General features: G+C 44.2%; 1 protein-coding gene across 2 annotated transcripts in view; it reads right to left on the bottom strand.

Annotated features, from left to right (window-relative positions):
- Nucleotides 1–7,133: 7,133 nt before the first annotated feature.
- Nucleotides 7,134–13,563, bottom strand: part of LOC144501703 (E3 ubiquitin-protein ligase rnf213-alpha-like) — a 181,837-nt gene continuing 175,407 nt past the window's right edge. For both annotated transcript variants that reach the window (XM_078225645.1, XM_078225646.1), the window contains exon 71: nucleotides 7,134–9,109. In XM_078225645.1, the coding sequence (XP_078081771.1) occupies nucleotides 8,965–9,109 (145 nt within the window). In that variant the 3' untranslated portion in view covers nucleotides 7,134–8,964. The remainder of the gene's footprint in view (nucleotides 9,110–13,563) is intronic.

The following is a 13,563-nucleotide window of genomic DNA, read 5'->3' as shown; positions in this document are numbered from 1 at the left end:
GGCTATGTGGAGGATTGGGTTAGTAAGTTTGCATGGGCTGGATGGTTAACAGTGAGACGGAGTGTCTTGGGCTACAAGAAGATATAGATGGAATGGTCAAATGGGCAGATAAGTGGCAGATGGAATTTAACTCTGCAAAGTGTGAGCCCTTACACTTTGGAAGGAGTAATTTGACAAGGAAGTACTCAATGAATGATAGGACACTAGGATGTTGGGTGGAACAAAGGGACCTTGGCGTGTTTGTCCACAGATCTCTGAAGGCAGAAGGGCAGGTTAGTAGGGTGGTGAAAAAGGCATGTGGGACACTTGCCTTAATCAATCGAGACACAGATTACAAAAGCAGGGAAGTCATGTTGGAGCTGTATAGAACTTTGGTGAGGCCACAGCTAGGGTACTGTGTGCAGTTCTGGTAGCCACATTATCAGAAGGATATGATTGCACTGGAGGGGGTGCAGAGGAGATTCATCATGATGCTACATGGCATGGAACATTTAAGTTATGAAGAAAGGTTGTGTAGGTTTGGATTGCTTTCATTGGAGCAGAGAAGACTGAGGGGCGACATGATTGTGATGTACAAGATTATGAGAGACATGGACAGAGTGGATAAGGAGCAGCTGTTCCATTTAGTTGAAGGGTCAATCACGGGGGGACATAGGTTCAAGGTGAGGGGCAGGAGGTTTAGGGGGATGTGAGGAAAAGCTATTTTACCCCAAGGGTGGTGATGGTCTGGAATGTGCTGCCTGGAAGAGTGGTAGAGGCGGGTTGCCTCACATCCTTTAAAAAGTATCTGGATGAACAGTTGGTACATCATAACATTCAGGGCTATGGGCCAAGTGCTGGCAGATGGGATTAGGTGGGAGTTCAAGTGTTTCTAATATGTCAGTGTGGACTTGATGGGTCGAAGGGCCACTTCTGTGCTGTATGATTCTATGATTCTATTCTATGAATACAATCAACTGAACTAAACTCCAGTAATTGTAATAGCAACATGATGTAACCAGTTAGCATTTTGTGCAGGGGACTGCAGGGGTTGAAACTCAATGATTTTTCTCTCCAGTGTGAGTAGTGAAAGGCAAAGGAATTGACATTAGTTCATGTTTTGTTATTTGTTATCACATCATAGATGATGCGATAACAGTGATAGTATGTCTCTGTAAAGCGACAATGTGACAGTGTGGTTATGTAAAGCATAGTGTAACAGTATGGATATGCAAACAGACACTGCAGTTATGTAAAGGGACAGTGGCAGTGTAACTTTGTGCCATCCAACAAAGTGCTTTAAATTGTTAATCTAGGATGGTTCTGCAAGGGTTGCGTGAAGAGTTACTCAGAACAATTTAGAGGAAACCAAACAACTTCTGACTGCTGTGTGACCATTTTAAATACCCAGACTGAACCCTGCAGCCACACCTCATGCTCTCCAAGGTGTTCCTTACCCCCAAACCTGTGTGCCCTACTCTCAAACCTGACCTGACACCGCCCCCCCCCCCCCCCCCCCCCCGCCCCGCCGCCCCGCCAACCCAGCTGGATAACCTCTCCCCTCACCTGGCTTGACCCAGCCCAGACCACCAGACCCCTTACACATACCTCCAATCTCTGACCCACCACAGATCTCCAACCTGCTCCACCCCATCCCCCAAACCCCACAGATTCTGCCCCTGACCCCCTACCCTGCCCCTGCCATCCATTCACCTTCTGCCAGATCTATCACTTTCATTTGGCCATTTAAACTTACCTGTTTTACAGCAGTTAGTGCAGTAAAGCGGACATCACCTCCTCGAATCAGATGATGAACTACACTGGGGCCTGTGAGAACTCTTCCACCTCAAGCAGCTCCGGCCGTTGGAGGTTTAAGCGCAGTTATCAAGGGCAGGAACATGCGCATTAACATCTTGTAATTGAAGTGGGCCATTGCTTTCCAACGCCAATTGGAGGTTGTGGCCCAATGACCTCGACTTGGGTAAACAGGGCATAATTCCAAAGCTCGCAGGTAACATGAAGCCTCAGAACCGCAGCAAGCAGTGAGGAGGAAGCGGACTTCAAAAAGACAGACAGATGGAAGTTGCAATTTAATACTGTGAAGTGATACATTTTGTTTGGGAAGAATGAAGAGTGGCAGTAAATGGTACAATCTTAAAGGGGTTATAGAAACAGAGAGATCCAAGATGTAGAGTGAAAATCTTTGAATGCGGCAGGATGCATTGAGAAGGCTGTTAATAAAAGCTGATATGCTCCTTGTCATTTTAAACAGAGGCATAGTGTACCAGAGGAGGTCTTGTGGTGCACTGGTAGCATCTCTACCACTGGGCCAAAAGCTCCGGGTTCAAGTCCCAGGACTTAATGGCCACACATGGTGTGTTCATCACCTGTCCAAACAGATTGACTATCAGGCTGCAAATCCTTCCAATGTGTCTGATGGCAGGTGGTAAAGAGCGGGAAGAGTTTCCTGGTCAGTTGTACTGCACAAGGCAACAGCAAACCATTGTAGTACCTGGCCAAACATAATCACTAACCACTTCCAATGGAAGTCTTTGGTTGCCAACACCCTCTTAGTACGGTGATATGTGTAAGAAATGCGTACTAAAACAAGGAAATTAGACTGACCCTTAGAAAACTCTGATTGGGCCCTGGCTGGAGTACTGTGTTCAGTTCTGGGCAAAATTCATTAGGAAGGATGTCAAGGACTAGAGGGAGTGCAATAGAGATTTAATTAAAAGTAAAAAAGTAAAGTTTATTTATTAGTCACAAGTAGGCTTACATTAACACTGCGATGAATTTACTATGAAAATCCCCTGTTCGCCACACTCCAGCACCTGTTCGGGTACACAGAGAGAATTTCGCATGGCCATGGAATGATACACCACAGAAGGATGGCTATATGGCCCATCATGTCTATCTTAGCTCTTTCAAAGAGTGATCCAATTAGTCCACTCCCTAGACCTAATAGACCTAACCAGCACGTCTTTCAGAATGTGGGAGGAAACCGGAGCACCTGGAGGAAATCCATGCAGACACGAGGAGAACATGCAGACTCTGCACAGACAGTGACGCTAGCCGGGAATCAAACCCAGGCCCCTGGCAAGGCAGCATTGCTAACCACTGTGCCACCGTGCCGCCCTTGAATGGTTCCAGATCTCTGGCAGCTACATGGAGAGACTGGTGATGCTGCGATTAGAGAGATGCAGAACTTCTAGAGGTGCTGAAAACCATGCAAGGTTTTGACAGAATAACCAAGAGTAAACTGTTTCCAGTAGGAAAAGTGTCAGCAACCTGAGAGCAAAGATTTAAAGGTGATTGGGAAACATAACCAGATATGTGGAAAACAGTTTTTGATGGAGTAAGTGGTGGTGATCAGGAATGCACTGACTGAAAGGTCAACAGAAACAGATTCAATTGTGTCATTCAACAAGAAATTGGAGAATCCTCGAATTGGAAAATAAATGCAGTGCAATCTACGGAGAAAGAGCTGGGGAGTCGGACCAATTGGATCGCTCTTTCAAAGAGCTAACATAGGCACGATGGGCCAAATGGCCATCCTTCTGTGGTGCATCATTCCATGATTCTGCATTACATTCTGTTGGAGGGTCCAGGACCTGATAAATTCACTGAGGATGACTATATTACAGGAACAGTCAGACGTGAAACTCAATCCTGCCATCTTCTGGTTGGCGATCTCTGACTAAAAAATGTTCTGAATGACGTAGCAGAAGTCAGCTCACTAGATTTGTACTATACACAGTGATCAACATTCCCTTTCATTAATATCAACATTGTTTTAATCTGAAGTGGAAATTTGGTCTCAGTTACTTCATTGGTCTTGGAAGCACTTAAAATGTTCAATCTGTTTTGTAATAATGGCAAATATTAGCATCTTATTCAAATACCGAGTAAGTGCACAAAGTAGATATGTGTGAATAAACAACCATTTGATTTATTGCTATTGTTGCTGTATTGAAAAATAAAACTGGCCAAACAATGCATGTGATAATATTTGAAATATGCTTCAGCAAATGAAGTCTGCAGTGTAGTTAAAAGCGCATCACTGCGCATGCTGGAATCGGAAACAGAAACAGAAAATGCTGGAAAATCTCAGGAGGTTTGACAGCATCAGAGAGAATAGAGCCAACGTTGAGAGTCTGGATGACCCTTCGTCAGAGCTGAGCACCTGAGCTCTGACGAAGGGTCATCCAGACTTGAAACGTTGGCTCTATTCTCCCTCTACAGATGCTGTTAGATCCGCTGTGATTTTCCAGCAGTTTCGGTTTTTGTTTGCAGTGCAGTTACTTATCACTAATCACTATCCGTGCTGATTTACAACCAGGGCCGGAACTCTCCGGCCCCATTCACGCTGGTGGGATTCTCCGGTCCTGCCGGCAGCTCACCCCCCCCCCCCCCCCACAACCAATGGGTTTCCCACTGGCGTGGGGTGACATCACTGGGAATTCCCATTGACAGCAGTGGGACCAGAGAATCCCACTGTGAGCAAGCAACGTGCTATGTCCCACCGGGAGGAAACATGTGGCTGGAGGTCGGAGAATTCTGCTCCAGATCTTTGCAGCACTCAAAAATTCAAACACAGTGTGTGGGAAGTTGATTTTTTAAAAAATAGCATTTAAATTTGCTCTGCTGAAGCTTATAAAACCTACAGGAATAATCAGTGAATCCTCGGAGAATTCTCTAACTTGGTTTGTCATCATAGATCATAGAATAGAATCCCTACGGTGCAGAAGAAGGCGGCCCATGGAGTCTGCACCGACAACAATCCCACCCAGACCCTATCCCCATCACCCCACACATTTACCCCTCTAATCTACGCATCCCAGGACACTGAGGGGCAATGGCCAATCAACCTAACCCGCACACCTTTGGACTGTGGGAGGAAACTGGAGCACCCGGAGGAAACCCACACAGACACGAGGAGAATATGCAAACTCCACACAGACGGTGACCTAAGCCAGGTATCGAATCCCTGGCGCTATAAGGCAGCAATGCTAACCACTGTGCTATCGTGCCACCCCCCGTGCTGCATGGACATCAATTGCAATCACATTGCAATCTGCATGTAGGAGGTGATGTGCACCTGCCTGCCCCAGGAAGCATCACACTGACTCAGGAGTTATACTGTTTGCAACACTGCGAAGTTGAAACGACGTTCAGATTGGCAGAAGTGGAGGTAAAACTGCACTTTCTCTTGGTAAAATGTTTAATTATATTAACACACTATGTGACAAACAGCGCCACCTAGTGAGTTTTAAGAAAGTAAACTCGAGTCTAATTCATCTGGTCAAGTTTGTTCAAAATTATTTTTGCTCCATTTCATTCAATAGCTTGTGGACAGGGACAAAGCAATGGCATTCGGCTCCTTCTGTTTTGAATAGTGTACTACATTGAGACTTTTCTTTTCTTTGTCACTTGCCTATCTGTTTAAAGTTTATTTACTAGTGTCTCTAGTAGGCTTATATTAACACTACAGTTACTGTGAAAATCCCCTAGTCGCCACGCTCTGGCACCTGTTCGGGTACACTGAGGGAGAATTTAGCATGGCCAATGTACCTAACCAGCATGTCTTTCAGACCGTGGGAGGAAACCGGAGCACCCAGAGGAAACTCACACAGACAAGGGGAGAATGTGCAGACTCCGCACAGACAGTGACCTAAGCCGGGAATCGAACCCGGGTCCCTGTGAGGCAGCAATGCTAACCACTGTACATCTGCCCCTCACAAACCCCACCATGTCAGAGCTTACAGGAAAGATTTGCATTTATGTAGCAATTTTCACAACCTCCGGATATCTGAAAACACTTTGCAGCCAATCAAGTATCTAAGAACTTTCTTCCAATATTATATCCAATATCTTTGCCGACATTTTTGTTGTATCTGTATCAGTATGATATAAACATGTTCAGCGCAGGACGCGAAATGAAAAACTGAAATGATAGACTCAAGTGGTTAGAGTTTCCCTGGGCACGGACTTCAGACAGCCAGGTGGGCAGATGGTCACAACAGGCCAGGAGTGAGGACCAACCCGTTTTGGTTCAGCCTGTCTGGCATTCGGCTGATAGGCTGGCGCAGAAAAAATGAGAACCCCCTCCGGGCCGGCCACTGGTTCTGAGCTTTCCACAATGTCCAGCAGGCAAACGTGGAAAAAAGGTGGTCTGTTTGAGGAGTGAGGTGTCACACGCCCAGTGTGAATGGATTTACTGATACACACTCACATATCCTGACATCCATCCTGACACCCATATAAATTTCCATGTATTTACACCTCAGTCTTTGCCAAAATGTCATTATATTCCTCATTCTGCTTTACGACAGTGTCACAAATTTGTGCAACTGCATGACCATTCCAAAACTACAAACTAGTAAATAATGTCAAAGAACTTAATTGCCAATTGTTGGAAAAACGCATCTGGTTCATATCCTTTAGGAAAGGGAATCTGCCATCATTTCTTGGCCTGGCCTACATGTGACTCCAGAGCCACAACAATGTGGTTGACTTTCAACTGCCCTCCAAGGGCAATTAGGGATGGGCAATAAATGCTGATGTGGAGATGCCGGCGTTGGACTGGGGTAAACACAGTAAGAAGTTTAACAATAAATGCTGGCCAGCGAGCGATGCCCATGTCCCACGAAAGAGTAAAAAACAAATTAATCTGGCCCACTCTGTTGTAATGATTATTGATTGGAAATTGTTTGAACAGAAACCCATCTCGTAACTGTTGCAGGAACACAAAGTATTACATCATGTGAGCCACATTACACATCGTAAATGTGCATTTGGTCCGGAACATATCCTGTGAAAAGTGTGGAACAATGAGAATGTACAATCGGTATCATAATATCCTCCTTTCCCACGTCAAATAAATTTAATCCCAAATGCAGAATGTTTATTCATGCCAATATTCATTTTTGAAAGCTAATTGTTGGGAGGATGGGGGGGGGTGGGGGTGCATAAGGCTGAAAGCTTGCCCGAGGTGCCTGATACTCTTGTACTCTTGTCTGTTGGCGCATTTACGTCTGACAACTTTACACAACATGCTTCTGTTGTAATTAGCTGAGGGATTGTTTGGTCACAGTGACTCCCCAAGGCCGAAAACCAAAGACTGGCAGGTTTTTAGAATCCAACACGTGGACAATAGTTTGAAGTTTCTCCTTTATTGAGATTCACTAAATGGTATTTTACAAAAAGCTATTTGTAACAGATTAATAATGAACTCTGTATGAGAGAGTGTAATTAACCACTTTAGTTATTCAGTGACTTGCCATTCATGGCCACACATCCTATTAACAATGGAACCAATTCTAATTGACTGTATCTTTTTAACTGTTTGAAAACTTCTCAAAATTATCCTTTGTACATTAAACTAAAAATGTCAAACAACATTTGGAATTAATACATACTAAGTTGAATTGCTGTACAGACAAATAATTATTACAACAGTTGTAAAAGTAAAAGAAATTAGATATTAAATTGTTTTCAATTTCAAAGGGTCGTTTCAAAGCAAAGATGTGCAAAAGCAGCACGAAGTAAATTGGCAAAGTTGCCATTTTTGGCTAACGTAGCTCTTAAATATGTACACTGAAGAATAGTTGAGCAGATTTACCAGAATGATACCTGGGCTAAAGGAATTAAAGTTATGTGGACAGCTTGTAAAGGTATGGCTTATATTTCCTTGAGTATCGAAGATTAAGGGGTGATTTGATGTTTAAGAAAAGTAAAGGAGTTCGTCGCGTTAGAAAGTGGGGGAGTACAGAGCAACCTTAAAATTAGAGGTAGACCATTCAGGCTTGCCTTCATACAAAAGGTGGTAGAAATTTGGAGCACTCTCAGCAAAAGTCTGTTGAGGTTGAGTCAATCGAAAATTTAAAGTAGGTGTTTTACTTTTGTTAGCCAAGGATATTAAGGGTCATGGAGCCAAGATGCTTATGTGAAGTTAAGGTACAGATAAGCTATGATCTAACTAACTGGGGGAAGATGAAGGTCCAGGGGTATTGTTACTGGACTAGTAACTCCAGCGATGCAGGGTAAGGTGTTGGGGACCTGGGGTCGAATCCCACCACAGCAGATGGTGAATTTAATTTTTTTTAAAATCTGGAATTAATAGTCTAATGATGATCATGAAACCTTTGTCAATTGTTGTAAAAATCCAGCTGGTTTATCAAATATCCTTTAGGGAAGGAAATCAGCCATCCTTATACGTGACTCCAGATCCACAGCAATGCGACTGACTCCGAAATGGCTTAGCAAGCAGGGCAATTAAGGATGGACGTTAAATGCTGGCCCAGACAGTGACACACACATCCCATGAATGAATAAAAAAAATTGAATGACGGCACAGGCTTGCTGGACCAAATGGCCTCCCCCCCCCCCCCTCTATTCCTATACACTACACATTGTGCTTTTCAGAATACAAACCATACAGCGAGATGGCTTTATAATGAAGGTAAATAATTTGTTCCCTTATCCACTCAGAAACCATTAGTCACTGCCTCTGTAACCTCAATACATAATTGTGGTACTTGAGCAATAAGTAGTGCCACGCATTAATGCAATAATTCATGGGATTTGTTGTGGGAGGTTGCACTCTGCCAAACAACTTGTACCTCTTTATTTACAAAGAGTAGATTTTAACTTGTACCGGGTGGTATATTCTTCACAGTGAACATTCAACTTTAATTATCCTTCCCACTATTTCACATTTTCGATGCAGGATGTTGCAGAGTACTGATGTTTCAGTGCCAGTTTTGAACATTACTGTTTTATTATAACAAAAAAAGTTGCAGATTGTTTACAGCTGCATAATAATTCACTTCTAATGGCTATTTCTGAACATAGTGCAAAATCTTATAAAACTAAAGTAGGCTGCCATTAAAACAGGTCAGCCTTTATTACTAACAGGCCATTTTCATCCTCACTTAGACCTCAATGCAGAAAAGGTGCGAGGCTCATACAGCATGGACACTGTCAAATTCTTTTCTTAAAGTTTACTGCAAGTATCCACGTCTGGATGCTTTTCGCCAGAGTGACTTCATCCGAAAGATTGTCTTCCAGTCCCGGCAGATTGTCGGAAGCCTTTAAATCCAGGTAATTTGAAAGCGTGTCTTTCAGGCTGAAATAAAACAAGGTGAATTCTTCAAGCTCAAAAAATAATACAGTACACATTAAAGTAATTCTCATCATCAAGCTGTGTTCTCAGCTCCCTACTATACTCCTATGACTGTGTGGCCAAATTCCCCTCCAACTCGACTTTCAAGTTTGCTGACGACACCACCGTAGTGGGTCAGATCTCAAACAATGACGAGACAGGGTACAGGAATGAGATAGAGAATCTGGTGAACTGGTGCGGCAACAATAATCTCTCCCTCAATGTCAACAAAACGAAGAAGATTGTCATCGACTTCAGGAAGTGTGGTGAAGAACATGCCCCTGTCTACTTCAATGGGGACGAAGTAGAAAGGGTCGAGAGCTTCAGGTTTTTAGGTGTCCAGATCACCAACAACCTGTCCTGGTCCCCCCATGCTGACACTATAGTTAAGAAAGCCCACCAACGCTCGACTTTCTCAGAAGACTAGGAAATTTAACATGTCAGCTATGACTCTCAACAACCTTTACAGATGCACCATAGAAAGCATTCTTTCTAGTTATATCACAGCTTGGTATGGCTCCTGCTCTGCCCAAGACCACAAGGAACTACAAAAGGTCGTGAATGAAGCCCAGTCCATCATGCAAACCAGCCCCCCATCCATTGACTCCGTATACACTTCCCGCTGCCTTGGCAAAGCAGCCAGCATAATTAAAGACCCCACGAACCCCGGACATTCTCTCTTCCACCTTCTTCCGTCGGGAAAAAGGTACAAAAGTCTGAGGTCATGTAGCAACTGACTCAAGAATAGCTTCTTCCCTGCTGCTGTCAGACTTTTGAATGGACCTACCTTGCATTAAGTTGATCTTTCTCTACACCCTAGCTGTGACTGTAACACTACATTCTACACTCGCTCGTTTCCTTCTCTATGAACGGTATGTTTTGACTGTATAGCACGCAAGAAACAATACTTTTCACTGTATACTAATACATATGACAATAATAAATCAAATCAAAATCATTTGCTAATCCCAATAGACAGATCTTTGATTTCACTTCTTAAGATTTTTCTAATTGCCAGTTTACTTTGCGAAGGTGTTTGGGGTCACTTTATTATGCTACATCAATTGCACATTCTTTTGGCAGGCAGGACCTCTCCCTACACCCCCAGCACTGGCACATTCTCCAGGGACAGAGTCATTTATATAATGCGGGTGCGGCCAGATTTCTGTACATCAGTGCTGGGCAGCTGCCATTGGGGATTGCAGGTTTGGGGAACTGCTGCTGCATTTTATTACAACACTGTCTGATCAAGGGCAGAACAAGGAAAGGCGAGAAGAAAGAAAACACTTCACTGTTTCCGGAATTTCTACTTTCAATTAGGTGAGCCTTTCCTATGACAAAGCTGGCATTTAAAAGGTTCAGCAACTTCCTCTCAGCCTGTAGCAATGTTAGATTCTAGGAACACACTCACTTCACAGAGACTCTTTGTTGCAAATGGGTAAATGATGGAAAATAGTTGCCTGATGTTGTTGTTTCCATACAGAAAGCTGTTGGGGCCAGTTCGTTAGATTTGTCAAGAGGGAGCTGGACATGGCCCTTGCAGCTAAAGGGATCAAGGGGAATGAAGAGAAAGTGGGAATGGGACACTGAAAGTGCATGATCAGTAATGATCATATTGATTGGTGGTGCAGGATCGATGGGCCAAATGGCCTAAACCTGTATCTGTTTTCTATGTTGTTTGCGTCCAATAAGATGTGTCTGCCTATTGTTCAGTGGATATATTGAGCATCTGCCTAACTTCAAGCAGGCAATTCTGGAGTGGCATCAAGTGTCAGGGAGCAGCGGAAAGGCTGCATTGGACTTACCTTTCCTCATCACCTCCCCCATATCCTCATGAAAATGCCACTAGTTTACTGACAAAACCCACCAGATTCACCAGGGCGCAGATGTGGGAGTTGTGGGGATTCTGGCAACGGTTGCCTGGCGTGGGGGGAGGGGGGGGGGAGGAGGTGTATGATGCCAGCAATTTAAGGGGGAAGGGGGAGAGGCAGGTACCAGCAATGTTCGGGGAGGGGTGGGGGCTGGAGATGGGGAAGGGGTGATGACTGTTTGCTGCGGGGGGGAGGGGGGAGCTCCTGAGACCTCCATGGTGGTGTGGGGAGAGACTATTTTTGCTTCGATAGGGGCACCCCCATCTCAATGCAGCCCAATTTAACCAGTGTGTTTAGGCCCCGCCCCTCAGCATGATGGCATGAAACATGCCCGCCTGCTTTTTTTTTTGACAATGTGGCATAAGATCTGAAGAGGAAACCGATCTGTTTCTTTGGTGAGAAACACACCGATTTTCAGTCAGACCCTGACACTCTGCTGTTTTCTGGTAAGAATCCACCCACAGAGTCCAGTGAAAAGTAAGTTTACATTCTTTTCACCATCATCGACAATCTCTCACGTCGAGGATGGCTCTTCCTTGCGGACGGCCGGGTTTAAGTAATACGTCAGAGTTGGCCGTGGCTTTGCAGAAGGTTTATGAGCCCCACCTGAGCCTTTCTGGTTCTCTCACAGTGAGGGCATCAGTTATTCACTGCAGAGGCAGGGGGTGGGGGGGTGGAATGTTGACTTGAGCAGCTGCCTTCTCCTCCCACCTCTCTCACAATTCTCTCGCAGTGGTTGCACTTGTTGATTTGAAGGTCTTGACACCATTTACAATGATGGATCACCATTTTGGTCATGAATGGGCATCTACTCCCCATGTGTTGATGTGAATAGTGCAGTGGTTCGTGGAGGCTTTCCGATTCTTTGAAAAGTTTCTTTTGCGTGAGCAGTCTCCCTGGCATAGCTCTGAGTTATGCACGTTTGGCTGTCTTGAGTCAAGCATTCTGATGACATGTCCCATCCATCCCAGCTGATCTGAGATTATCAAGGCCTCGATACTTAGCATAGCTATGACTTGGAGGATGATCATGTTTGTTCTTTTGACCTTCTGATTTGCGGGATCTTATAAAGACAGTGTTGACGATTCCAATACAGCTTGGAAATACCATTTAGAAGCTTCAGCACCATGGAGAAATGTGGGCAGAATTACTACCAGTTGGACCTTGCATTTAGTGTTGGGTCTAAAATCATGATTCTTGGAAACTTCAACACATACCAATGGCCAAGGATTGATGTATCTCTTCCTCGATGTGTGATGATGATGATGCCATGATAGGGAGAGTTAACGTGCTGGGGGAAAGGGCTTTCATAGGCTAACTTGCCATGTCCTTTCCCAAGTACTGTGAGTACCTGAACCTGAGTCTTGGAAAAATACTTAAGCATTGCACACATAAGAAGTCATTTTAACCTGAAGAACCCAGCGGGCCACCTGTTTGACATTCAATCCAAGTTTACATTCCATCAAAGTCAATGCAAAATACTATCAGAAAGCTTGTGAAAAGAGTTGTCCAATCTGATCCCATCAGGTTCCTGTGGTGGGATGTTAAAATTACCCCTAATATTGCAATGCTCCCTTTACCAAAGTGCCCAACATACTGGCAATCCAGAATGAGATTATCCAAATTTGCGCCAATTGCATAAACTTTATAAAGGTTATGTGCTGTTCCTATGAGTCAGGTTTACTCAGACTTGTTCTATTTGGGAATCTTAATCAAAAAATATAAGCCTTCCTCCCATTTATCTGGGAGGAACTTCATCCTAATCCAGACTGAAAGGGCAGTAATGTATCAAGCTGTTTATTAGGGGTACAGAGGAGGTTCATCAGGATGTTGCCTGGGATAGAGCATTTGAGCTATCAGGAGAGAATAGATAGGTTTGGATTGTTTCCTTTGGAGAGAGAATGTTATAATGTAACCAATGATCACATTGGAATCTGTTATAACTTAACCAATGGTATCATGCTGTGATCAGCTGACCCAGTAGACAATGTAACCAATGGCAAAATGATGTAGTGGTCAGCTGACCAGTCCAAAGATGTGCAGGTTAGGTTGATTGGCCATGCTAAAAAAAATTGCCCCTTAGTGTCCTGAGATGCGTAGGTTAGAGGGATTAGTGGGTAAAATATGTAGGGATATGGGGATAGAGCCTGGGTGGGATTGTGGTCGGTGCAGACTCGATGGGCCGAATGGCCTCTTTCTGTACTGTAGGATTCTATGTTTCTATGTAAATAGAAAGCAGATGGGGAGTGTGGAGAACTGGTGTGGCCCAGGGCATGGCCTGAGTGTTGGTGAAATGAAGTTTCTTTATTAAACCTTTTGTCTTTGATTTACTTTGTGAAGTTAGTTCTTTTATTGCTTGCAACTGAAGTATCCCGACTGCCGAATGAAGGGAGAAGGCGAGGGGAGGGGGGGAGCATGCCTGAGGTATATAAGATTAAGAGGGGTACGGACAGGATGAGTAGGGAGCAGTTGTTCCTCTTGTTTGAGGGGTCAATCAAGAGGGGGCATAGTTTTAGGGTAAGGGGCAGGAGATTCAGATGGAATTTG

The sequence above is a fragment of the Mustelus asterias genome, chromosome 12 (genome assembly GCF_964213995.1).
Source record: "Mustelus asterias chromosome 12, sMusAst1.hap1.1, whole genome shotgun sequence".
NCBI classification, from domain to species: domain Eukaryota; kingdom Metazoa; phylum Chordata; class Chondrichthyes; order Carcharhiniformes; family Triakidae; genus Mustelus; species Mustelus asterias.
The sequence above is the reverse complement of the archived record's forward strand: the minus strand, read 5'-3'. Positions and strand labels throughout refer to the sequence as shown.